The sequence below is a fragment of the Furipterus horrens genome, unplaced genomic scaffold (genome assembly GCF_987537825.1).
Source record: "Furipterus horrens unplaced genomic scaffold, mFurHor1.1.pri manual_scaffold_2, whole genome shotgun sequence".
NCBI classification, from domain to species: domain Eukaryota; kingdom Metazoa; phylum Chordata; class Mammalia; order Chiroptera; family Furipteridae; genus Furipterus; species Furipterus horrens.
The window spans coordinates 4,567,659-4,592,371 of NW_028327172.1; the positions used below are offsets into that span (position 1 = coordinate 4,567,659).

The following is a 24,713-nucleotide window of genomic DNA, read 5'->3' on the forward strand; positions in this document are numbered from 1 at the left end:
CCTGCCCAAGAACCTGAGGGCCCAGCTTCTGCTTCAGGAACCCAGAGGAGATGGAGCAAGACCCACAATGGATCTTTATTCAGGAACAGTTGGTTGGTCATAATTGGGGGTCTGTGCTCTGAGGGATGGATGGAATCAGAGGGAGCATCCTCTCTGACTTGCATGAAGAACCTCAAGGGTCAAGGTCAGAGGTCGCTCTCCCCGTAGAGGGCACTGGAGAAGGCAGTGTAGTCCAGGGCTCCAGCTGGAGCCCCAGACCCCTTGTAGGGCGTCATTCGGCGGATGCAGTACTCAGCCTGCTCAGCTGGGAGCTCCCGCCGCAGCTCCTCAGGAGTGATGTAGTTCTGGGGGAGAAGAGGTATGAGGCCCACAGGTCCTATTCCCTGTCCCAGCCCACCAGCCCCTCCATGCCAGGGACTCACCTTGTCTCCAGCCAGGATTTTGAAGGAGGCCACAACTTGCTCAGCGGTATCAGTCTCAGCTGTCTCTCTGGTCATGAAGTCAATGAAGGCCTGGAAGGTCACGACCCCAGCTGCGTTGGGGTCCACCATGGTCATGATGCGAGCAAACTCCACTTCCCCCTGCAGGGGTTAGAGACCGGGCATCATGCCCATGGTTGCTAAGGCCTCCTGGGAACTGTTCAGCCTCGGCTTGACAACCCCAGTGACAGGAAGCCTTTGTCAACTCTGACTTTAGGAAGGCCTCTCTATTAGGCTGAAATCTGCGTCCTGCCTGTGGCGATGCCCCTTGTCGCCCGTCAGTCCCGATCTTTTTTCTGGGGCTCTCTATAGTGCTGTTTCTCTGAGTAAAAATGTAAGCTCAGGTTTTAGGGTCACACTGAATTAGGTCTAAATTTCCGGCTCTGTCTTGGAATAAGTTAATCTACTTCTCTGAGACATCGATAACCCTTGTCCAAAATGGGATAATTCTGCCCAGCCCCCGTGGGTGTGCTGAGGAGATTGTGGATGCTAAGGTGGGAGACAAACAGTAGGTGATCCCTGTAGGACAGGGCACTGGTGGGACCCCTGGGACGGGTGGGAGGCACTCACCAGGTCATAGCCCATGGAGATGAGGCAAGCTCGGAAGTCATCAGGCTCCATCATCCCATTCCGCTTCTGCAGTGGGTGAATGGGTGTCAGGCTTGGTCCTCAAACCCCACCAGCCCCCAAGTGTCCCACCCCACAAGACTGGGCCCCTGCTGACCCGGTCAAAGTGGTTGAAGGATGCCCGGAACTCGTTGAGCTGCTCCTGGCTCAGGCCCTTGGCATCTCGGGTCAGTACCTGGTTCTCCACCTCGTTGATGGTGCGGGCGATAGAGGTGAGCAGCTGCTCCCAGCCCACGCGGATGTGCTAGGAGAGCAGGAGGCAGGCCAAGTCAGTGGGCAGCCATGAGCTCTAGCTCCACCCCCAACCCACTGTGAGACACTGGACAAGTCCTCCCCTCCCCAGGCCTCTGCACCCATCTGGAGGTTCTATGGAGTGACCTGCAGTGGCTCTTCCTGCTTTCAAGTTTGATGATTTATTATCTTTCAAGTATTGATCAACCAGCCATGGCCAACCTGGTCTGGCTTTAGACTGCTATATGACTCTGGACAGGTCAGTTTTCACTTACTGGGTCTCAGCATCCCCAGGGGTATATTGGGGGACTTGGCCAAGCTGAACTGGGGGCCCTCCTGGGACAGATGTGCTGTGTCCAGCCGTGGCTGCCCCAGGCTTCCCCAGCCAGTGCTGCCTCCCCTCTTCTTGGCGGGTCTGATCCCACCTCCATGCCATAGACGGTGTGCTGATTGTCAAACACCAGGCTCTCCTGCAGCAGCTGGTGGTCACCCTCTAGCCGGTCAATGTTATTCTTGTAGTTGATGATGTTCTGCTCCTGCTGCCGCAGTCCAGCCATCTGCTCCTCCAGAGAGCCAGCCATCCCGGCTGCCAGGCGCCCCACCTCCTGCAGGGAGACCCAGGCGGGTTGAGGACCCCAAGTTCTCGGCCGCCCAGCCCCTGCCCCACCATCCAAGCCTTACCTCCATCTTCCCCTGAATCCAGGGCCCAATGGCATTGGCCTGGGCTGCAAACTGTCGCCGGATCCTCTCGTTCACCTGCTGTCGTGCCAGCTCCTCCTGCAGCATCTGGTCGCGGCTGGGCACCAGCTTTCGGACCTGGGAAGGAGGGTGGTTGTGGCAGTCCCTTGAACAGCCCCTGCTGCTCTGGGCCAAGGTGTTAAGGCCCTTTGGGCTGGTTGTTGGGCACATCACTCTACATCTTCATTTAACAGGTTGTTTTATAAAGGATGCCCACACATCAGGTTTCGTTGTACTCCACATCAGGCCTGACAGGAAAATGCCACTGGTATGGCCTCTCTACAGATGACGCCGACAGGCAAGGTTGGCCAATGTCACAGGGAGTCTGTGGCAGACCCTGGATCCTTATCTTGGGACACCTAGAGGTTTCAGGGTGGTTAGAGTGCTCAGGAGCGGGTGGGAGGCAGGGAGTGGCCACAGGCCACACTGACCGTGTCCCACTTGGTGTTGATGTCCTGCGCGCTGAGGGTGATGTAGGGGTTGGTGGAGCTGGGCCGCAGCCCATACGTTTGGCAGATCTTCTGGATCTCACCCTGGATGCCCAGGATGGCGCCGCGCTCTCGGTCAGCCTCAGGCAACGTTGCCTTGAACTGCTCATGTGCTGTCAGCAGGCTCTGGGGGCAACAGGCAGAAAGGGTCAGCCAGCACCCCCTACTTCCTGCAGGTGACAGAAAGGACAGCAACATGCTCCAGGCCACTCAGTGGGTCCAGGGCAGGGTTGGCTCAAGAGTCCAGGCCTCCTGTCTCCTAGCTCAGCACTAGGAAATGGGCTTTCCTTTCGTCCCCATTCCCCAAGGACTGGCTGACAGGATTTCAGGCCAGCTTGCCTGTCATCTCATGCAGCCCCAGTGCCCCCGAGTGCCCACACCCACCTGCGTCTCCTCCACCGAGTGCACCAGCCACACGTCCTGCAGGTCCTCCACAGCACCGTCCAGCCAGTTGTTGAAGGGTGCTGCCCGCCGTGCAAACTCCAGCTGCAGCTGGTCGATGGTCTCCAGGAGCTTCTCCATCCTCTAAGGGCCGCAGGGATGGCGGGCAGGTCAGCAGTCTGCCCAACAGGCCCCTTCACCTGTCTCCGGTGTGCAGCCCCCCGCTCCCTGGCTCCGACCTCACCTCCAGGGCGTCCCGCCTCTTCTGGGTCAGCGTGCCCAGGTTGTCCCACTGGTCGCAGATGGCCTGGCAGCGGCTGTTCACGGAGGCGGCCTCGTGGTAGTCCAGCTCACTGGGGGCGAGAAGAGGGGGTGACTCTGGGGCCAGACCACAGCCAGATTTCCTCCCGACCCACACCCCGGGTGGTGGTGAAGGTGTAAGGCAGCCCATGGCAGGTGGGGGTCAAGCGGGGCTTTCCTGAAGGGGCAGTTCCCAGCGCGGTCCTGGCGGAGTAGGAGTCCCTCAAGGAGCTTGAATGGAGGGGCGTAGCCTGGAGTTTCGGGGTCGGAGTTATGCGAGAAGGGGCGAGTTTACTGGAGGAGGTGGCGAGGCGGCAGCAGACCCGGCCCCTGAGCCGAAGGGAGCGGACAGGCCGCGGGGGTGGGGCCGGCGAGTGCCGGTGAGCAAGAGTGGGCGCAGCGGAGCGGGCTCCGGAGAGGCGGCCGGGGAGAAGGGAGCAGGAACGGAGCAAGTGATCACGGGGAAAGATGAAATAGCATGACTGGACTGCCGAACGCATCAAAACCTCCGAGGGGCGGGGCGGGGCTCGGAGCTGAGGGGCGGGGCCAGGCAGGGAGGGGCGTTGTCACCGGGGGCGGGCCGGCCTCGGGCCACGCCTACTTGAGCTCCTGGGCCAGCGCGGCGATGTGCTCCACGCGGTCCTGGTGCGCGGCCAAGTCGCTCTCAAAGGCCTCGTGGCGCCGCAATAATGCCCGCAGCTCCTGTAGCGACGCCGACTCATAGTCGCGCAGGTTCAGCACCTCCTCCTTCCCTGATCAGACAGAGAAGCAGGGGCTCGAGTAGGGCTGTGTGACCGGGGAGATCCTTCATGTGTGAAACAAACGCAGGTCATACTTGCCCAGGTGACCTAACCTAGCGGCTTGCTTTGAGGTGCTGGCCTGATAGTTAAATGAAATTCCTGTTACAGGACACGGCCCGTAAATGTCGTCTGCGTCCCCTGACCCTGCATGGTGCAGTGGCCCTTGGTCCTGTTTTGGAACTCTTTGATCCAGAACTGCCTCCCCACGACGCTGAGCCTGATGAGCCCCTGACACAATTTTCTCTGCTCACCAGTTTCCCCAGCGCCTGGCAAGGTACCTGACACTTGGTGGAATGAATAATGAACCTAAAAGTGCTTTGAGAATGACAATTATCATAATTATGCAAATAAAAAAACCATATAACTGAAGCAGCCACCATTTCTTGAGTGCCTCTGCATTTTGTAGGAAAGATAACTGAGGTTTAGAGGTTTGGAGATCTCAGGGTACATAAGTAGCCTTATATTTAAGGAATTCTTATTATATCAAACCATCTTTATTTATTATGTCCATAATCCATTGTTAGTTCTTGTTCATTAATTTTAGGCAGGAGTCATTCATTTGACAGAATACAAAATGAATGTGTTCATACAGAGTAATATATTTGACTCATGAAATATTTTGGCATCAATATACTTTGACTATAATGTAAGTGAGGTTAAGGTTGGGGACTCTTCTTTGGACACATGCTGAGTATACAAATAAAATGCTAAATGATAAATATATTAGGGCAGACCTACAGAAGGCTAGAACCAGGAGGAAGTGAGGGGACTGAGTTTACACACAAACTGTGGCCCAAAGAGGGGCAGTGACTTGGTTACACAGCAAGTCAGGGTAGGAAGCAGGAAAAAGGTCTCCACAACTTCCTGGCAGATCACCTACCCCTGACCAGCACATTTTGCCAGGAGTACCGCTCTCTACCAGTTTCCACCCCAGGCTAGAATCCAGCCCCATGAGGTGTACCTACCCCGCGTCCAGCCTTCGTGCAGGGAGGCCTTCTGTTGGAACTTCTCCGCCAGGTGCTGGAGCCGCTGTAGGCGCCGGATCTCCGAGAGCAGCCAGTCCTCATAGCCCTTCTCCACTTGCTCCAGCCCCCGCCATGCGTTGGCGATGTCCTGTGGGGCAGGCAGAGGTGCCCTCCATCAGAGCTCACCCATTGTACAGAAGGGGACACAGAGCCCAAGGTCGCCCAGAGGATGCAGGCCTAGCTGGGGTCACCCCATCCCTGGCCCAGCTCACCGAGACCAGCTTGCCCTCGGAGGGCATGAAGGCGGGCCGGTGGCTCAGCCGTAGCTTGGTCTGCAGCGTGTTGAAGTTGATCTCCAGCTGGCACTTCTCCTGCACGCGGGGGGGCTTGTGCAGGCGCCGGTAGTCCCGGAAGTCCTCCAGCTTGCGCTGCATGGCACTCATGTTGTGTTCGCTCACACGGTTCTCCAGCCACGGCACAGTGCGGCGAATCCATTCCAGCAGCTGCGTGGGCCGGGTCAGGCCGAGCAGAGAGCTCTGAGCCTGCTCACTTCACCCACGCCTCTGCACCCACACCCAGGCCGTGGCCAAAAGGTTCGACCTCAAGCAGAGCAGGGGGTCTGAAGGGCAGAACAGGGGTACCCACTAGTCAGGGAAGGAGTAGGATGGTTAATTTTTGAGGCCAGGGACCAGTATAAGTTGGCACAGGCCATGAGACTGCCTAAATATGACTGAGTGGATACATGAAAGAGGAAATGAATGGATGATGAATGAATCACCAGGAGCTTGGGAAGGCAGAAGGGGGCAGAAGGTGGGTGAAGATGTCACGAGGAGGCTAGGGGATACCAAGGCTGCTCTGAGGACAGGGAGACTCTGCTGGCACAGACCTGAGTCAGCCGGGCTGGGAGATCGCAGGCTGGGGAGGGAAGGCCCCCTCGGGCTCACCTCACTGGCCAGCTTCTCATACTCCTGCATCAGCCTCTCATTCTCCTGGTTCACGGCCAGCACCTTGCAGATCCTGTTGGCAGCGGTCTCCGCCTGTTGGGGGTTGGGGCTGCCATAGAACAAGCTGCCATAGACACCCCCGACCCAGCATTCCTCTGTAAGGCCTATGAACCCTGAACCCTAGGTCCCAGCAAATAGGAAAAAGGTTGAGGGGAGCACATCTTTCTTTTTTTTAAATCCTCACCTGAGGACATGCCCATAGATTTGAGAGAGGGGAAGGGAGGAAGAGAGGAGAGAAACATTGATGTGAGTGAGAAACACCGATCCGTTACCTCTTAGATGCGCCCTGACTGGGGACCAAACCTGCAACCCAGGCATTGGCCTTCACCGAAAATCAAACCCACGACATTTTGGTCTATGGGACCACACTGCCACACACTGAGCCACAATGGCGAGAGTGAGGGGAGCATGTCTCTCGGGATGGGAAGGGTGCTCCCAGGCCAGAGGCCTCTAATCCTGAGCTCCCTAAGACCCACGTATGTACTGGAATGATGGCATGCCCACCATGAGCTTCGCACCCCCAAATGTCGGGATGCTACCAAGGTTGAGCCCCGGGTCCCCACCCCTCACCTGCTCAGCACCGGCAAAGGCGTGGTAGAAGCAGGAAACATAGGTCATGATGGCCTTCTCGTCAGGCTTTGGGGTGTTCACGATGTCTGGGGGAGGGCAGTGAGGTGTTTATTGGCCAAAGCCAAGAGCGGGGAAATGGGTTCATGTCCCCACCCAGGTAGAGACCCCTCTTGGAATGGGAGGTGCCAGCGACATCAAGTCATGGCTGCCAACCGCCAGCTACCCCAAACCATCTTCCTCTTCCCTGACTCCCTCCATGATCACCCCAGAGCCCAGCAGCCTCCCTCTGTGTAGGGTGAGGAAACCAGGAGGAAGTGGGTAGGCGAGCAGACACTGTGGCCCTCAGGAGGCACCAGTCCACACTGCCTGGTATCTCTAATCATCCCATAACTCTGTCTGTCTGTCTTTCCCCTAAGTTCTCATCCATCAATGCCCACACATCCAGGGTACCAGGCATAGCATGTGCTCAGAAAGTGTTTGCTGTTTCAGTTGAGTAAAGCCTTGCTTGAGCACAGGGACCAGAGGCAGGACCTCCGCAGAGGAGCTCCCAGTCTTGAGGGACCAACATGCCCCCAAGTGACCCAGGTAACTGGGATCTGAGGCAGAGGGTGGAGCAAGGGAAGGCTGGTCCTGCTGTGCGGAGAGGGGCCCGAAGATGGGCTAGAGGACTCCTGGAGAAGGCGGCCAGTGGCCCAAATTCAGCCCAGGAGCAAGGGGAAGGGCAGGACCCTCTTGGAGGAGGGAACAGAGAGGCAAAGCTGCCGTGGTCAGACCGTGAGCTGAGAGCGTTCTACCCCAGGCTAAGCTCACTCTCACCTTCTGCATCCAACATCTTAGGGATGTCCAGGTATTTCTCGGCCACCTCGAAGGCAGTGTTCAGGTTGCCGATGGGGTCATCCTAGATAGGTAGGAAGGGGGAGAGGTGAAAGGCCAGCTGAGGGCGGAGATTTTGGGGAGTTGGGGATGGGGGCGTCCGAGGCCCACCTTGCGCAGCTTGGCGTAGTCGATGAGGTCGGGGCGGTGTCGGTGGATAAGTGCACAGAGGGCCAGGCCATCCTTCCAGCTGCATAGAAAGAAAGGGGTGGGTCAGGCCCAGGTGCAAGCTGAGGCCTACGCATGCCCCAGAAGCACCCCATCTGGGTAGTCTCATCTGTAAAATGGAGTCAAGTCTAAACTCCTAAGCTTGGCATTTGAGGCCCTTTATTACCAGACTTGAACTGTCTCCTCCAAGCTCATCATGATTCCTTCACATACCCTAGGCTTAGGCCCTGCTGATTTCTAGGTGTTTTTGGCCTCCAGATCTTCATCCACAAGTTCCCTCTGCCTGGACTGCCCCCACCCCCAGGGATGTCTCCAATGTCCACTCCTCCAGAAAGTCTCCCTCACCCTCCTGGAGCGAACTCTGCATTGAGTGAGTCCTCCTATTTTCAGACTCTGTTCCAGGAATTTGGCTGTGACCTCTCCTCCCCTGTGGCTGTGACAGGGGCCAACTCTGTGCCCCAGGGCCTGGCAGAGGCCCATGTGATCATGCTGACTGGCTGACGGACCTGGTATGGAAGTTTTGCACGTTGACATTGCGGTATGGAGCTGTCTTCCGTTGGCACCACAGGAGCAAGCCCTCCTTGGCCGAGGTTTCTAGGTGAGGATGGGGGTATGTTAGCTGGGAGGGGCTTGGGCCAGCTCTCTCACTTTACTTGCTTCCCTCCAGCCCCCACTCACCCTCCACAGAGATGTCCTGGATGGCGAAGCGCAAGATGATGGTCCAGATCATGCCCAGGGTCATCTTCAGGTTCCCATCCACGATCTCTACAGGGCGGGGGCAGGGCAGATCCCACGTGGCGTTCAAGGCCTGTGCTACCAGCCTCAGCTACGTCCTCCCTCTCCGCCCTCTGGCCCTGGTGCCTCATCCCAGGGCTGGCACCTAGTAGGTACTCAATTGTTTTACTTAAAAGTGATTTTTTAAGTAAAGATTTTATTTATTTATTTTTAGAGATGGGGAAAGGAGGGAGAAAGAGAGGGAGAGAAACATCGATGCGAAAGACATCAGTTGGTTGCCTTTTGTATGCACCCTGACCGGGGACAGAACTCATAGCCCAGGCATGTGTCCTGACTAGGAATTGAACCGGAGACCTTTCGCATTGCAGTATGATGCCCAACCGAGCCACACCAGTCAGGGCTACTTAAGAATTATTCTAACCCTGGCTAGGTGCCAGATTCTATACTAGCATTTTAGATATATTTGTTTCTTATAGTCCCTCCCATGGGCATGGATGGTTATCCCCATTGTCGAGGAGGAAACTGAAGCTCATGGAGGTGAGTTTTTGATGTCGGGAACACCCCCAACCCCAGCCTAGGCCCCCTCCTGCCACCTCCTCACCTTCGGCCCCGATGGACACCAACTTAACCCCCTTGCTTGCAATGAAGTCCAGGGCCTTGTTGACATTGGCGATTTTGTGGAAGCGCATCTTGCCTTTGTCTGGCCTGGGCAGCCTCTCCCCTGGGTATAAAAGGAGAGGGTAAGGGTTAAAAGTCACAAGAGGAAGATGGAGACACTGTCCTCAAACGTCTCCCTCCACCACCAAGTCCCCTGCAGCCTCTGCTGCCACATTCCCCCAGCTCTCTGGATTCCCCTAGGTCCTGGGGTCCCTGAACACGAATTTGCATCCCTCACCTGAAATGACCTCCAGGAGCAGCATGAGTTTGAGGCCATTGCGGAAATCCTCCTCGATGTTCTCGATCTGGGTGCCGGCTTTGCGCAGGTGTGAGTTGCACCAGGCAGTGAAAGTCTGGGGGCAGAGAACATTGCTCAGACCCTAGTGCTGAGGACAGTGCTCAGGCTCCTCGGTCAGGGCAGGTCTCCTAGCCCAAGACCCTGGATTCAAGTCCTGGCTCAGCCACTGACTTGCTGTGTTTCTGGGTCAGCCCCTTGCCCTCCCTGAGCGTTAGTTCTTCTGGAAGAGGAGAAAATGGGGTATGGGGCTCATGCAGATCTCAGTGTGGACTTGGGTTACCTCGCCATCAGCACCCCAGCTGTGACCAGTCTCAAGTTCTGGAGGGGGATTTAGAAAATCATAAAGCAGTGGGGCCCTCTGGGTGCAAGGGCCAATGCAGGGTGATACTGCCTTTCTAAAATCTGACAAATTCTGGATCGAAGCAAATCCGAGGGTTTTGCCCAAGGGGCTGTGCACCTGTGTATTTTTATATCAGCTCCACCGGCCTCTCAGGGCTGTAGTGAATTGGCCTCCAGGTAGACTCTGAGTACTTAAGAGCTTTGAGGTCATGGAGGTCAGCTGCGCGTTCACGCCCAGCCTGACCTAGTTTCTGGAGGTGATTGTCCCCCTGTGCCACCGCAGCCTCAGGCTCCATCTGGGATGGGAAGGCTGGTGTCTGGCTCTGCGTCTGCTAGGGATGGGGTGACCTGGAGCTCGGTCCACAAATTTCAACCGAACTACCAAGCTTTCAGGCCCTGGATTCAGCTATAAAGTCCTCGGTCAAATCCAGTTTGGGGCGCCAATCCCAGCTGAGCTACTCTCTGTGACCTGGGGTCAGCCCTTTGCCTTCTCTTAGCTCAGTCTCCCCGTTTGTGCCGTGAAGGGCTCAGATTCCAGGATGGCTCAGGTCCCTCTTCCCCAACCTGGCAGGATTCTAGAATTCTAGAATTTAGAGCATCCCCCCACCACAAAGCAGATACTCCGGAAATGTGGTCCTAGAAGGTATTTGGAATTCTTTCCCTCAGTCAATTTCCCTTCCTCAGACCAGCTTTTCAGATGCTCTAGAAGCCGGACATGGAAGGTGATGCTTTCCATTCTTGAGGGGCTGTCATTCCTGTCGCCGGAGGTGTGTGAGTGCTGAGTACTACTTGATGGAGCCCTAAGCACAGGAATGGCAGTTGGTTCTCTGTATTTCCTTCTAATCCTAGAGTCTGGGATGCCCTGGGACTGGACAGGGCAGAGGGAAAGGCAGGTCTGCGTGGGGCTTCCATGGCAAATTTTTAAGATTTTATTTATTGGTTTTTTAGAGAGAGGAGAAGGAAAGAAGAAAGAGAGGGAGATAAACATTGATGTGTGAAAGATACATCGTTTGGTTGCCTCTCACACGCCCACAAATGGGGACCTGGCCCACAACCCAGGCATGTGCCCTGACCGGGAATCGAACCTGCGAACTCTTGGTTCACAGGCCGGCACTCGAACCATTAAGCCACACCAGCCAGGGTGGCTTTTTGTTTCTTATCCTGACCCAATGACATTTTTTTTCCCATTGCTTTTAGAGAAAGAGAGAGAGAAACATCAATGTGAGAGAGAAACATTGATTGGTTCCTTCCTGTACATGCCCCGACCAGGGAGCAAACCTGAAACCTAGATATGTGCCCCTAACCAGGGAACCTTTAGGTTTATGGGACGATGCTCCAACCAACTGAGTCACACCAGCCAGGGCAGAAGGGCATTTTTTCATTTGACAAACATGGTTCTTAACGAGATGTGGTCCCTGCTCTAAAGGAACTCACAGTCAATCAAAGAGTCGTGTGGGCCTGAGAAGAGCTGGGAGGACTGGTGTTAGGGATTCTAGAGGAGGAGTTCTCCCAGTCAGGTGGGGATGGCTAATGTTTGACCAGAGCTGTGATGGAAGAGTGGGAGTTATTTAGGCAGGGGAGGGCAGGCAAGGGCATTCCAGGCGGGGGCAACCACATGAGCAAGTGCTGGGCAGTTGCTAGGTTTGTGGGGCTACAGCTATCTGGGCACTGCTGGCATGAAGCTGGGGGTGTTGGGGTATAAGTGGTGAGAGGCAGGCCGGAGGGGCAGCAGGAGCCAGGTCATGCACGATCTTGGGTGCTAAGCCAGGGATTTTGAACTTGATCCTGAGAGCAGCAGGGAATCAGGGAAGCTGTTAGGCAGAGGAGGGAGGTAGGCAGAACTGTTCTAAAAAGCTCATTCTGGTTGCAGAGTAGAGACAGACGGCTTGGCAAAACAGAAGGGAGAAGTGAGGAGGTGGCGACTGGGACCGGATGACAGACAGAGTGTGTCAGTGAGGGGAACGGGGCAGGACAGGGTGGATGCAGTAGAAACATTTGTCCTTGATGGAATATAAGCTCCCTGAGCTTGTCCCTTGCTGAATTCCTGGCACCTAAAACAGTGCCTGACACATCGGAGGACCTCCTTAAGAAATATTGAATGGCCCTGGCTGGTGTGGTTCAGTGGATTGGATGCTGGCCTGTGAATCGGAAGGCTGCCAGTTCGATTCCCTGTCAGGGCACGTGCCTGGGTTGCAGGCCTGGTCCACAGGCGAGAAGCAACCAACTGATAAGTGTTTCTCTCCTCCTTCTCCCTCCCTTCCTCCCTCTGTAAAAATAAATCTTAAAAATGTTTTTTAAAAAAAGAAATATTGAACAAATATTTCTGAATGCGGTTGAATCAGGTAGGAGGTGTTTCACGATGCAGAGGGGTGAGGCAGGGGTGAGGCAGGCCTGAAGCTGAGCACAGAGATGTTCATTACATTGTAATAAACAATGTTGGATGAGAAAGAAAGAACCAGAATGCCCAGCATCCTGGAGATGCTGATGAATTTACAGGATATCTATGCTCCTCAGCCATTGAATGAATCGGTGAGATGGGTGGCCGTAAGTTGGGTTGAAAGGATATTTCTGTTATTTTGTTGAGTGACAAAGGCAAGTTACAGACAGGTATGTGTCTTAAGAGGGGCACATGAACCTGGACCGGGGAGAGGCCTGGGTAGATGGGGGTGAGGATAAGAGTTGTTGCAAAGCAGGTGGCAGGGGCAGGGATGACATCACCAGGAGATGGTTAGACCAGAGGACCACAGCCCTACTTGGAGACAGGTGCACGGGGAGCCTGGGGGGAGGCTTGTCACCTGTGGTATCCCAGCCGAGTCAGCTGAGCCTCCTGGGCCCTGGGGTCATCTCCTGTCACCTAACCCAGCAGAAGTGCTCTGATTCTAAATCCTGGGATTCTCAGATCTGCAAATTCCACTGAACAGCCCTGTTCCCTGCCCAACCCTGGAATTATACACTATTGGCAAATGCTGAGCAGGGTCCAATGACCTCATGGTGTCCTCCCTACTCCTGGCCTGCCACTCCCCAAAGTTTCTCACTCCAGCCAGGATCATTTCTCTTTTGGGAACCCAGGTGTCCTGCCCCCTCCACTTGGGAAAGTCTGGGAGTGAAAATAGCTCAGCAGGAGGGGGCCTGAGTACCCTACAAGGCTGCGCCCAGGCAGCAGCTGCCCATGTGCCCCTCTCTAGCTCCCCCAAGCTGCTGCCTCAGCACAAAGTGTCCATCTGGCCAGAGAGTCAAGTTACTATGTAAGGGGACACAGGGCTCCCTCCTCCCCACCCCTGTGGCCTTTTCAGCAGACTCAGAGTCCCTGGGGCAGGGAGTGGGTATCTTGGGAAAGAGTGGGGATGGGGCAAGCAAGGCGCAAAGACCCTCAGGTTGGGGGGGGGGGGTCCTGTTTTCTGACAGTATATGATTTGGGTCCTATTTCTGCCCCTTTCTAGGCTTCAGTTTCCTCATTTGACAATTGGGATAGAGTAACTATGGATGCCATGCTGGAGAGAATACAGAGGAGCAGGTGGGAAGGGGTAGGGATGATGGTCCCCTCCCTGACATTCCCAAGTCTCTTTACCAGTTGTCTGGCTGCAAGCCCTCAGGGTGAGGCCTGGGAATATTTAACTAGAGAGGTGAAGGTGGAATGTGGGAAGAAGATTATTCTTCCAGAAGCCCCCAAACTTGGGTCTCCTGGGCTAAGCTCAATCTGTTTCACCAGCAGAAGTGGGGCAGTGAACCCAGGGGAATGAATCCTGGGGGCGGGGGGGGGAGGGGCAACCTAGAAACTGTCCTTGTCGTCCTGAACCCCTCACAAGGGCTCCCAGTCCTGTCTTGCAGCCCTGGGAACAGCAGAGGATGGGCCGAGACTGGGCCAAGGAGTGGCACTCTGCAGGCTCTGCCTTGACCCGCCGAGATGACAGCCACAAATCGATCGGTTTTTCAGGCCTCAGTTTCACCATCAGGAAATGGGCTAGTACTCACTTTCCGCTGCTGCTTCTCCCAAGCCGGGTCCAGTAGCAGGTCGCGGTCCCAGTCCTCCTCCTGTTCCATGTACTCGCCGCTGCCGCTCGCGAAAGGCCCCTCCCCGGCCCCCAGACCCTCGGGCTGCATAACCATCATCATCTTGCTTGGGTTCCTGGCTTCGCTTTGCTCGGCGCTCTCCAGACACAGGGGCCGCGTTAAGTAGTGCCGGGCCCAGCCCCGGATCGGATTCGCGCTAAATATGGGAGAGGAGGGAGGGGCCTGATGGGGGTGAGGGCGCTCGGGCCGGGACCTGCAGAAGTTGCCCTGGGGCCAGGGGGCTGTACGGCCTGGGGTCTCTGGCGTGGATTCCGTGACGGAGATTTGGGGTTCGTGTTCCGGCTCTGTGTCCCACTTGGGCGCTGTTTGACCTTGGGAGAGCCACAGGCCCTCTCTGAGTCTCTCTTTCTTTTTAAAAAAGATTTTATTTCTTTTCAGAGATGGTGGAGGAAGGGAGAAGGACAGGGAGAGAAACATCGATGTGAGATAGATACATCAACTGGTTGCTTCTCACATGCCCCCACTGGTGACCTGGCCGAGAACCCAAGCATGTGCCCTGACCAGGAATCGAACCAGTAACTTTCTGGGTCACAGGTCGGTGCTCAATCCACTGATCCACACCAGCCAGAGCTGAGTCTGTTTCTTCATGTGTACAATGGAGATGACGATAATAGTGGCTGCAGACCGCTCTAAGAGTTGCCCTGTGGGCCTCCTTTTGACCCTCCTCCTGTGCGGCCCTGGTGGGAAACGGGGGGCCCTATCCCCATTTCACAGTCAGGAGCACCAAGGAGGAGATGTTTTGAATGTTTTCTAGAGTGATGAAGGGAGATACTCGAGCGTGGGGAGGGGCTCCAGGCCAGCTGGCTAGGCCGATGCATGGCTATTAATATCGGGGCGGCTGGGCGTGCGGGGGAATGTGCTGAGCCGGGAAACCCCGACGCCACCGAGGGCGCAACCCAATCTTAGGGGAGTACACCAGCCAGACCAGCGGGCTGGGCTTCGGCGGGAGGGGCGGGGCCTCAGTGGGTGGGCGGGGTTTAACGTCGCTGACGGACGGGGTTCTAGGGTCCGCAGGATTCCAAGCATCTCCTTGGCTCACTCGGCCGTCCAATCACATCTCCGCAGCTGCTGGCTGCTCCACGTGACTTTAAACTCGTACAGCTCCGCCTTTCACTGCTTCCATTGGTCGAGGTAGACTTCCATCTGACACTGTCCCCGCCTCAATGCGGAAGCGGCGGGGTACTCGGGATCCGACTGCCGGTGGGTCCAGGCCATGGGGCAGCCCTGGGCGGTGGCGAGCACGGAGGGGGCACCCTTGCGGCTGCCCCTCGTACTCACCGCGTTGTGGGCCGCGGCGGTGGGTCTGGAGCTGGCCTACGTGCTGGTGCTGGGTCCCGGGCCGCCCCCGCTGGGACCCCTGGCCCGGGCCCTACAGCTGGCGCTGGCCGCCTTCCAGCTGCTTAACCTGCTGGGCAACGTGGGGCTCTTCCTGCGCTCGGATCCCAGCATCCGAGGCGTGATGCTGGCCGGCCACGGTCTGGGCCAGGGCTGGGCGTGAGTGGGGCGCGGGATCCGGCGGGGGAGCGGGAGCCTTGGACAGCGGGAGGGGCGCTAGGACATGAAGATCTTAGAACCAGATTCCTATAGGATCCTCTTATTAGAGCCCGAGAGAACGCCTTTAGAACCTGGGATGGGAGAGCCAGGAGTATCATTCACTCACTTACAAATGTTTACTGAGCACCTTCTATGTGCAGGTTACTGTTCCAGGCACAAGAGGTACAATAAAGCAGGTTCCTGACCTCCTGGAACTGACTTCAGTGGAGGAAGGGGCAGATGATAAACTAGAGGCAAAATAAATAAGCAAGTTATATAGAACGTTAGAAGATGGTGGTATGGAAACAAAGAGTAGAGCAGGGTAGAAGGGGTGCAAGTTGCTGTTTTAAATAGGGTGGTCAGGGTGGGCTTCATTGAGAAGGTGGCATTTAAACAAAGACCTCAAGAAGGTGGGGAGTTCGCCACGTGGGAATCTGGGGGAAGAGTGTTCCAGGCATAGGGAACAGACGACATAAAAGCTCTGAGGCAGTTACGTGCTTAGCATGTTCCAGGAACAGCAAGAAGGCCAGCGTGGCTACTGTGGAGTAAGTGGGGGAGGAGGGATGTTAGACATGTAAAGCCCTAGTAGGACATTGAAGACTTTGCTTTTTATTAGAAGTGAGATGGAGAGCCATTGGGGGGGTTTGAGCAGAAGAGGGACATGGCTTAGAGTTTTAAGGGTTAGTCTAGTTGCTGGGGTGAGACTACATTAGGCAGGTACAAAGCTGGAATCAGGAAGACCAGTCCAAAAGTTGTTGCAATAATCCAAAGGAGAGTTCATGGCGACTTGGGCCAAGTGGTGACTGTGGAGGAAGTGAGAAGCTTGCTCCTGGACGGTAGAGGCCAGAGAAAGGCCTTAGGACTAAGAATGCCAGAAGGGCCTCGGAAGAGGAGTTCAGCCTGCATGTACCTATGAAGAACCCGAGGCTTAGTGAGGCTGGCCTCTGCTTCCCCAGGATGGGCTCACAGGCATGAGACAGGGCTCTTAGAGCTGCTGGGGGGAACTGATCCTGTGGTTCCTTCCTTGCAGTTACTGCTACCAGTGCCAGAGCCAGGTGCCACCACGCAGTGGGCATTGCTCTGCCTGCCGCATCTGCATCCTGCGTCGGGACCACCACTGCCGCCTGCTGGGCCGCTGCGTGGGCTTTCGCAACTACCGGGCCTTCCTGTGCCTGCTGCTTCATGCCGCGGGTGTCCTGCTCCATGTCTCGGTGCTGCTGGGCCCTGCCCTGGCAGCCCTGCTGCGAGCCCACACACCCCTGCACACCGCTGCCCTCCTCCTGCTGCCCTGGCTCATGCTGCTCACAGGTGGGAGCCTGGGAGGCCTCCACAGAGGCAGAGGCCCTAACAGTGGGCCATCCTGGTGGGAAATGGGACTTCCTGCTGGTTCTCCTGGCCATACCCTGGGGACCCAGTCCCAGTGTCATTTATGCGGGGTGAGGTATCCACTTGGGTATGCAGTATGGTCAAATACAGTGCCCAGACATAGGTACAGAGATCTGCCTGGCAGAATCAGGGAAGGGCTGCAGGAGGTACTGGCAGAGGAGGAAAGACCAGTGGAAGTTCACTAGGGGAGTTTTCTGTAGGGGGCCATTCTAAGTGAGGGCTGGGTGTTGGGCAGGGGGCAGCAAAGCGAACATGATGGGAATGGTGAGAATTAAGGCTAGGACCGTAGGTTAGGACTGGCTGGTGGAGGCGTTGAATGCGGGTGTGAGGAGACGGCCCTTACTTGACTGGACAGTGGGGAGCCAGTGAGTTACAGGCAAGGGAAGGTCCAGTCTTTGGAAGTTGGGAGGGAAGACTTGGATCAGGAGGCTGACGGAGAGGCCAGGTTCTGAATGACACATTTATTCCTGTTTCTTCTGTCTCCACTCAAGATTAAAGCCCCTCTGGTGTTTTATACTCTCTGCTTTGCCCCCCACAACATGCTCTGGGCTTTCTCCCCGCTGACTCCTTCCTCCTGACCTGTCCATCCACTGTCCCCTCTGTAACCTTGTCCTGCGCTTAAACTCCCTGAGCATTCTGGGTAATTGCTGTGTCTCCCCATCATATCCAGGCGCAGCTCTGCCCCAAGGATCCCCTCCCTGCAGCCCGGGGGGCAGACCTCAGGAGGCCCATGGGGTTGTCAATGTCTTCCTTTGCCACACCGGCTTCCTGGGTGGTCCCCCTTCACGATCCCTGCTTCCAGTGAGCCTCAAGCCCTCCAGCCGCATCTCCCTGCACCCCACCTCCCTGTGGTCAGCCATGGCCTCTGATTCACTGCCTTCTGTCACTAAAGACTTGGGCTCCAGCGCCCGGTCTCTCTCTCAGCCCTGGGCCCTGTTGAAATCATGGGTACCTGAAAGTCTGGGCAAAGGCCCTATTCAGTGCCCTACTCACTCAGTTTCTTCACTTTCTCCTACATTTTACTTACTTCCCTTGCTCCCAGGTCTGCACCTCAGACCTTTGTCAGAATTCAAAATGTATCAGCTGGGCATCACCATCTGCTGCCCCCCTCTCTGCTCCCACCGCCTCTTCTTTTATGCACCCATCCCCCTTTGACGCCACCCCAGCTGCTCTGCTAGCTCCTGCCCGCCCTCGCCTTCCTGTCCCTCGGTGCCTTCCCACCCTCCCTGCCCCGTGTGCGGTCTGCAGCCCCCATTCCCGCCCTCCTCCTGCCCACAGCTCTAGCCCCTTTGCCCATCTTCCTTCCCCTGGGCCTTCCTGGCTGCTCTGTGCCAGCCCCTGGCTGCTGAGAGCTGTCAGAGACCTCAGCAGCCACCCCCCCACCCCCCTACCCGGCGTCTGGCTGTCCTCGCCTCTTCTGAGCTTGCCCCCTGGATGGCTGCAGCCCTAGCTTTTGGATCTCCTGTCCTCTAAGCCCCCAGCTCTTAAAAATCTATCACAGAGACAGCGAGGCATCAGGTGGTACCTCCAGGCTCCTCCTGTCCATAGAGCTCTAAGCCAGGTTGCCCCCCACTTCTCAGAGGCCTCACGCTGGGGGTTGGCCTCTCTGCCTGCCTCCCCAGGCTCCCCCTTCTGGCTGGCTGCCTCTGTCCCCCCCACCCCTCGCAGGAACCCTTTCTTCCTGCCCACCCCGCCCCCACAAGGCTGCTGCGTCCCCGGCCTCTGTCTCCACAAAACCCAGGGCACCCTTTGGGGTTTTCCTGCTTCACGAGACCTTCCAGCCTCGTCACGCTGCTGACCTCCAAGCCCCTCGAAGGGCCGCCCACCCTTGGTGTCACGGACCAACTGTACCGGGGTTTCCTCTTCCCTTCCGGCTTTCCTTCCTCCGAGGACCCACATTCCTGGTGCTGAGGCTGGGGTGCTGTTCTCACCTCCCCGCATGCGCTGGGCGGTCTCCGGCTGCCCATCCAGCCTGGGCTTCTCTCCTGAGCCTGCAGACCCGTCCCCTCACGCGTGTCCCAGGCACCTCTCCGCCAGCTCGGGGCCTTCACACGGAATGTGTTCTCTCATCTCCTGTAGCAAATACCTCTTCAACCTTCAGGCACCTCCCAAATCATTACATCATAAAAATAGATGAAGTCCACTTCCATTAGCCTCTTAATACGTTTGTGTGGCATTTCCCCCCATGGGCTCTTTGTTGAGATAAAAGTCACATAACAGGGAATTCATCCTTTTAACTGCTTTCAAGTGCACAGCTCAGTGGCATTTCGTATTTACAGTGTTGCACAACCATCGCCACTGATTCCAGAACATTCTTATCACCCCAAGAAGACGCCCCTGTGTACCCATTGAGCAGTCACTCCCCACTCCTCCTAAACCCCCACAGCCCCTGGCAGCCACTAAACGACTCGATGGACTTGCCTGTTGGGACTGCTTCATACAAATGGCATTGTGCCATGTGTGACCGCTTGCGTCCGGCTTCTTGCACTGAGCATGGTATTTCGTGGCAGCTTGTAGTCCTTAGTTCAGCAGATACGCGCTCCGCCCTGTGCGCCGGGGCGTGTAAGACTCTCCCTTTCCGCTGTAGCGCGCAGCACAGCTGTACGTGGCTGAGACAGGGTCTCATGAACATCTGTGAGCTCCCCGAGGTCAGAGGGGCTGCCTCCCCGTCCTGATATTCGCAAGTGCCTGGCACCGTGTCCAGCACGTGGGCGGTGCTCGCAAATGGCTGCGTCTGCCCGGTTCACCGGGGCTCCGTTCCCGTCCCCCAGCAAGGGCCTGCCCGGGAGCAGGGAGCAGTGTCTGCTGGGGAGGAATGAGCCTTGCTTCATCGTGCAGGGCCAGGACAGAAGGAGGGCGAGGAGCTGGGCTTTGGGGGACTGGGCCCGAGGCTGCCCCCTGACGCTCTCTGCTCTCTCCTCGCAGGCCGCGTGTCTCTGGCGCAGTTCGCCCTGGCTTTCGTGACCGACACGTGTGTGGCGGGTGCGCTCTTGTGCGGGGCCGGGCTGCTCTTCCACGGGATGCTGCTGCTTCGGGGCCAGACCAGCTGGGAGTGGGCTCGGGGCCAGCACTCTTACGACCTGGGTCCCTGCCACAACCTGCAGGCGGCCCTGGGGCCCCGCTGGATTCTTGTTTGGCTCTGGCCCTTCTTGGCCTCCCCATTGCCTGGGGACGGGATCACCTTCCAGACCACAGCGGATGGGGGACTCATGGCTTCCTGACTCCAGAAAGAGCCAGAGCTGTACAGAGAGGGGACTCATAACTCATTTCAGGCCCACCCCCAGCTTTAGGAGGGGAGGCAGGTTGGTACTTCACACCTGCTTTTGGCAACTGCAGCCCCGTCCTTGGCCTTGCCCCCACCCAGCTTGGACTCCTAGTATCCGGGCTTGAACCTTGCAATTCCGCCTCTATCAGTGGCCACTGAATGCAGTGGAGGGCCTGGCAAGGGGCACCTCTGCCAGCCTAGCTGCCCCTTTGCCAGGTTAATAAAGTGCCCACTTGGCTCTCGGACTCCCTCCACCTCCGTGGGTGCCTGGTCCTTTACTGTTGCCTGGCTACTGTTTCCTGTCCCTCTGATTATCACGTCTGGGAACCACAGAATACCTGAGCCTGTGAGGGACCAGGGCTCTGCCTCCTGTGGTGTCAGTGGGGTGGGCATGGGGGCACCTGCAGGCCAAGGTGGCATGTAGTGACCCAGGGTATGAGACTCTAAAACTCTTTCCCAGGTTCGGTGCTTTATAGTTAGAAGCATTCCCACACAAGGATTTCATTGACTCTCTCCAGCTAACCTGGTACATCGGGCAGCAATTCTGTAGGTAACAAAACTTAACACTCTGAGAGTTGATTAGATAAGGTCATGGGGTAGGAATGGAGGAGTCAGGGTTTGAACCCAGATCCTTGTGTGTTCTCCTTCACCCTTGCACCGCTGAGGGATGAGAGTGGGACAATCAAGGCAGAGAAATTAGGTGGGGTGTTTGAGCTACTTGTTAAAATTTTTATTTAAATGTAGTAAGTTAAATGTGACAGGTTTAAGCACCTCTTAAAATCTAAACTGCTAGTAAAGAGATAAAAAAAGATATGTTTACAAGAAAACAATAGGAGGGAGACAGCAGTAAACCGAAGAGCTTCGTGTTTTTTGAAAGATGGAAAGTGGAGGCTCATTTTCTCCCTTAGCAGAGAAGTAGTTGAAATTGTGTTCCCAGAGGGAGGGGCAGGAGGCAGCTGAATGGCCCTGCGGAGCCTGAAACCTGCAGAGGCTCAGGAATTCCACCAGCACCAGGGAAGGCAAGGCTTGGGGCGGACACAGGAGGGGCTGATCCGAGCAGTTAGGGTGCCCCGTCCCCCATACCCACCTCCCCGCTTGGAATCAAGCAGCTACCCCTCTGGGGTGAAGGAGGAGGAATGAGCGGCAGGACCCAGAATGGGTTTCAGTGGAAGTCTACAGATGCTGCTTGGGTGGGGGGGTCTTCCGGTGACATGCAGGTGTGCCTGCCAAGAACCCGAAGAGAAGCCCACCCTTCTGGCAGGCCCTGCCGGGGCCCACCAAGGTTTCGGCTGCCAGAGCTTTTTTTTTTTTTTTCCAAAGGGCATGCTCTATGACTATTTTGTAACTGTGTTAGGAACGTGATGTGTCTGGCACCTCGTGCTGTATGTAAGCATTGGCAGATGGCTTCTTTCTTCCTTTGATTTACCCCCCACCCCGAATATCTTGTTTTTTATGTAAAAGGAGACGCAAGAAAATATTTACGAAATAAAGAGAAACAACACTCTCCCACCCCCACTTAAGAAATGGATACCATTTCCTGTGAGGTCCCTGCAGTGCCCCTCCCTGGCAGGGGATACACTACTGTCTTAATCACTCCCTGGCTTTGCTTTGTAATTTCATTACATGTTTGCATTGGTTTGGCATGTGTTTGAATTTTATATAAATGGAATCACATCGTGTTTATTCTTCCGTGACTTGCTTTTTCTCTCAATAGTATACTTCTTAGAGTCGTCCAGATTAATGTGTGCAGCTGTAGGGCGTTCCTTCTTGCTACATAGTGACCCTCTGAATATGCCACAACTTATTTTCTATTTTGTCCCACTGGTCACTTTATCTACCCCTGTGTACGGTCCCCTAAGATCTAGTCTTGGTCCTTGTACTTCCATATAGGTTTTGGAATCAGCTTGTCAAGTTTCGCCAGTAAAACCCCCTTTGAGATAGTGAATGGGACTCACGGAGTCTGTAAATCATTTGGGGGAAAATCGACCTCTATGTGAAATTGAATTTTCCAGTTAATTCCATTTTGGTCTGACAGCAGACATTGTATAGTTTCTATTTATTAAGTTTGTTAAGGTGCGTTCTATGGCTCAGAATGGGATCTATCTTGGTAAATGTTCCATGTGAGCTTCAGAAAAACGTGTTCTGCTGTTGTTGAAGTGACCTACAGATGCCATTATATCCAGTCGGTTGACGGTGCTGAGCTCAACTATGTCCTTAAAAATACACCATAATTAAAGACTGATCAGAGAACAGAAAGAGTTGAGAATTAAAATAGCGTTTTAAAAACCATTTCAGAGGAGAGCTGAGAGATAAAAATCTCTCGAATAATAGAACAAAAAGACAACACGAGAGAAGCGAAGAAAATCAGAGGATCAGCTCTGTTCTCTGGGCCTGTCAGATGCTGGGCTTAATCAGGAGTCCAGGAGAACAGAGGCAATGGGAGGCGGTCTTCCAGAAGCGAAGGACACACATCTCCGCCCACAGCACGACATAGGGCACACAACAAGGTATGTCCTGACCTCTCAGAACCTCAGAGAAAGAGGTCGGCACCAAAAGAGCATGGAGCTTCTCAACAGCGTCACCACAGGAGAAACAGAAGGAAGCACTGCTTAAAAATGATTTTCTTGCATGAAAATGATTTTCAACCTCACATTTTATGACCCAAACTATCACATATATGTGTGAATTGAATAAAGAAAGTTTCAGACAAACTGCCTTAAAAATGTTCACTTGAATACTTTTTAAAGATGGTCCCTGTGGAAATGCTTGACCAGGCGAGGGGTAACAGAACTATGGAGGGGAAGGCACGGGCCCAGGAATCGGGGACCAGGGACTGGCCCAGGACCCGGCGGCAAAGGGAGTCCCAGGAGACTGCTCTGGGGCCACAGTGCTTCTGCAGCAGGGATGAAGGCACGTGTCCAGAGGAAGAGGAGCTGTCAGACTGGGTGGGGGAAGAATAGCAACTGGTGTACATAGAAAACTAAGCGAATTAAAAAAACAGGGTCATTATTGATTCCATGAAAAATAAAAAGGTACCCCCAAACGAATCTAATTACAGCCCAGTTCTTGGTTCACACTGATTAAGTCTCACATAGTGATAGAAATTGTAATCCAAACAGTGAATATCGATTTCCCTAAAAGCTGGAGAGAAAAGGATGGGACAGGGTGCTGTCACGGGAGAGCTAAAGCCCCGTCTGTTATGACAGGCAGCCAACAGGCAGTGTCTGAGATGGTTAAGTCACGCAAGACTCGTATAAGCATGTTACAAAGATAAACAGCCACGACAGCGGGAAATGCCTGTAGCGGGGGAACCATACTGGGGAAAGGGGAGGCTCTTTCCTTCTCAGAAACTGCCTTATTCCATAGTACTAAGGAGACACATAGTTTTAGATCAATATTTCTTAAAAACGACACCAACTCTCCTCATCCCTAGTGTGCACAACTTCCTGGAGTCCTGACTAGTGAGGGTACCGGCTTCCGTGCAGTTTCGTGCTTCCTATTTGCTTTATGTACATGGTCCACATCACCGCAGTTCGTGTGTTTTTAGCAACAGCAGACCCTCCATATCACCCTGCCCAGGCTCTGTAGCTTCAGCTCCACTGGAGAGGACACTCCAGCGTCATCGCAAGATGTCGATTCAACACGGGAGGAGACAGATACCGTGTCACTCCCGAGTCGGACTGCACAGCCATTCTCGGCGGTGCAGATAGACTCTTAAGAAGCTACACCATCGTCTCTCGAGACGGACGGCTGCCGACGATGACATTACACGTTTTAGTAACAGCACATGGTATTATGCATGTTTTAGTGACAGCGCATGGTATTACACATGTGTTTTAGTAACAGCACGTGGTATGGCATTGTATAAACTTGTGGGAGGTGCTGGCCACAGGAGGCTCTCTCCGACACCGCAGCCCTGGTGACAAGGATCTGACCCCCCAAGGGCAGGCCCTTCCTTCCCCAGTCAGCGCTCTCAGAAAGCGCTTCGGGCGTAGTCGCCGTCTCTCTGACAGTGACCCTCTCTCTACCCGTCCTCCCGTTTGCAGGTTAAACCTCCTGTGTGATCCCACTGTGCCTGACCCACTGGTCTCTGTCCGCGAGTGGCTGGGCTGTACCGGGGGGGCGGGGGGGCGGTTCCTTTTCGGCCTAGACGCCTTGCTTCCCTTGACCTGGCCCCAGAACGCACTCCTCAGGGGGGACGGGGTGGCTGTGGGCCGTCTTACCCCGGGCCCTCACTGTGTCTTGGGCACAGAGGCTGTTTCCTGGTAGTGGCAGTCAGCCTGGGACCCTTGGCCTCAAGGGCAAAAGCTCTGCAGTTATTCCTGTCAGGTACCCCCTTTTCTGGAGACGACCCCTCATTTCCCAGGATGTTTGGGCTGAAGCCAGTCTAACGGCCTCGTTTCACACCCGGGGAAACTGAAGCCCCCAGGGATGTGGTGACTTCCCACAAGCCTGAGCTGTAGCCACACCCTAGGCTGCTGCTGGCCAGAGGGGAAGCTACAGGCCCTCCCGGGCAGGGCTCCTGGCTCATGGGGGCCCACGGAGTGCCATGAGGCGGGCCAGGCAGGCTGGCCAGGGCTCCGAGGCGCCAAGGGCCGGGACTGTGGGCCTCTGGCCCTTGCGGTCTGAACATGTGCCTTTGTTGGGCCTCCTGCCTCACTCAGGCCTCTGGTCTGTACCTTTCCAGCTAATGCTCTATAGCCACCGCCAGGAGAACTTCCCACTCACATGACTGCTCTGGGCTCCAGGGTGTACAAGTGCCTCTTGACTGGCAGTTCGGGGCTTCTGGCCCCTGTGCCGGAGTG

At 55.5% G+C, this 24,713-nt stretch overlaps 2 protein-coding genes across 3 annotated transcripts; one reads left to right on the top strand and one right to left on the bottom strand.

Moving 5' to 3' along the window:
- Positions 1-49: 49 nt before the first annotated feature.
- Positions 50-13,811, bottom strand: ACTN3 (actinin alpha 3). 2 transcript variants are annotated; one of them, XM_090258038.1, is made up of 21 exons: positions 13,626-13,811; positions 9,255-9,369; positions 8,961-9,080; positions 8,303-8,389; positions 8,131-8,218; positions 7,568-7,646; positions 7,400-7,481; positions 6,584-6,669; positions 5,954-6,046; positions 5,282-5,512; positions 5,010-5,157; positions 3,846-3,996; positions 3,189-3,297; positions 2,948-3,088; positions 2,507-2,689; positions 2,019-2,153; positions 1,763-1,942; positions 1,204-1,350; positions 1,050-1,115; positions 423-581; positions 50-344 (listed from the first exon to the last, which is right to left on the bottom strand). In XM_090258038.1, the coding sequence occupies exons 1-21, from the start codon at positions 13,764-13,766 to the stop codon at positions 186-188; spliced, it is 2,700 nt and encodes an 899-aa protein (XP_090114164.1). In that variant the 5' UTR covers positions 13,767-13,811; the 3' UTR covers positions 50-185. The 2 variants fall into 2 exon arrangements, with proteins under 2 accessions (XP_090114164.1, XP_090114155.1); XM_090258029.1 differs by having other exon boundaries at positions 50-581.
- Positions 13,812-14,859: 1,048 nt separating this feature from the next.
- Positions 14,860-21,591, top strand: ZDHHC24 (zDHHC palmitoyltransferase 24). Its single transcript, XM_090258051.1, has 3 exons — positions 14,860-15,218; positions 16,288-16,565; positions 19,569-21,591. Exons 1-3 carry the CDS (start codon positions 14,938-14,940, stop codon positions 19,862-19,864), a joined length of 855 nt encoding a protein of 284 aa, XP_090114177.1. The 5' UTR covers positions 14,860-14,937; the 3' UTR covers positions 19,865-21,591.
- The last annotated feature ends 3,122 nt before the right edge of the window (positions 21,592-24,713 follow it).

Coding starts and splice junctions, on each gene's coding strand:
- ACTN3 (XM_090258029.1), bottom strand. CDS start 13,766: ATGATGATGGTTATGCAGCCCGAGGGTCTGGGGGCCGGGGAGGGGCCT. Junction 7,647..8,130: donor GTGCAAAACTTCCATACCAG/GTCCGTCAGCCA, acceptor CTTTCTATGCAG/CTGGAAGGATGGCCTGGCCC. Junction 7,482..7,567: donor ACTACGCCAAGCTGCGCAAG/GTGGGCCTCGGA, acceptor CTACCTATCTAG/GATGACCCCATCGGCAACCT.
- ZDHHC24 (XM_090258051.1), top strand. CDS start 14,938: ATGGGGCAGCCCTGGGCGGTGGCGAGCACGGAGGGGGCACCCTTGCGG. Junction 15,219..16,287: donor GGTCTGGGCCAGGGCTGGGC/GTGAGTGGGGCG, acceptor CCTTCCTTGCAG/TTACTGCTACCAGTGCCAGA. Junction 16,566..19,568: donor CTGGCTCATGCTGCTCACAG/GTGGGAGCCTGG, acceptor CTCTCCTCGCAG/GCCGCGTGTCTCTGGCGCAG.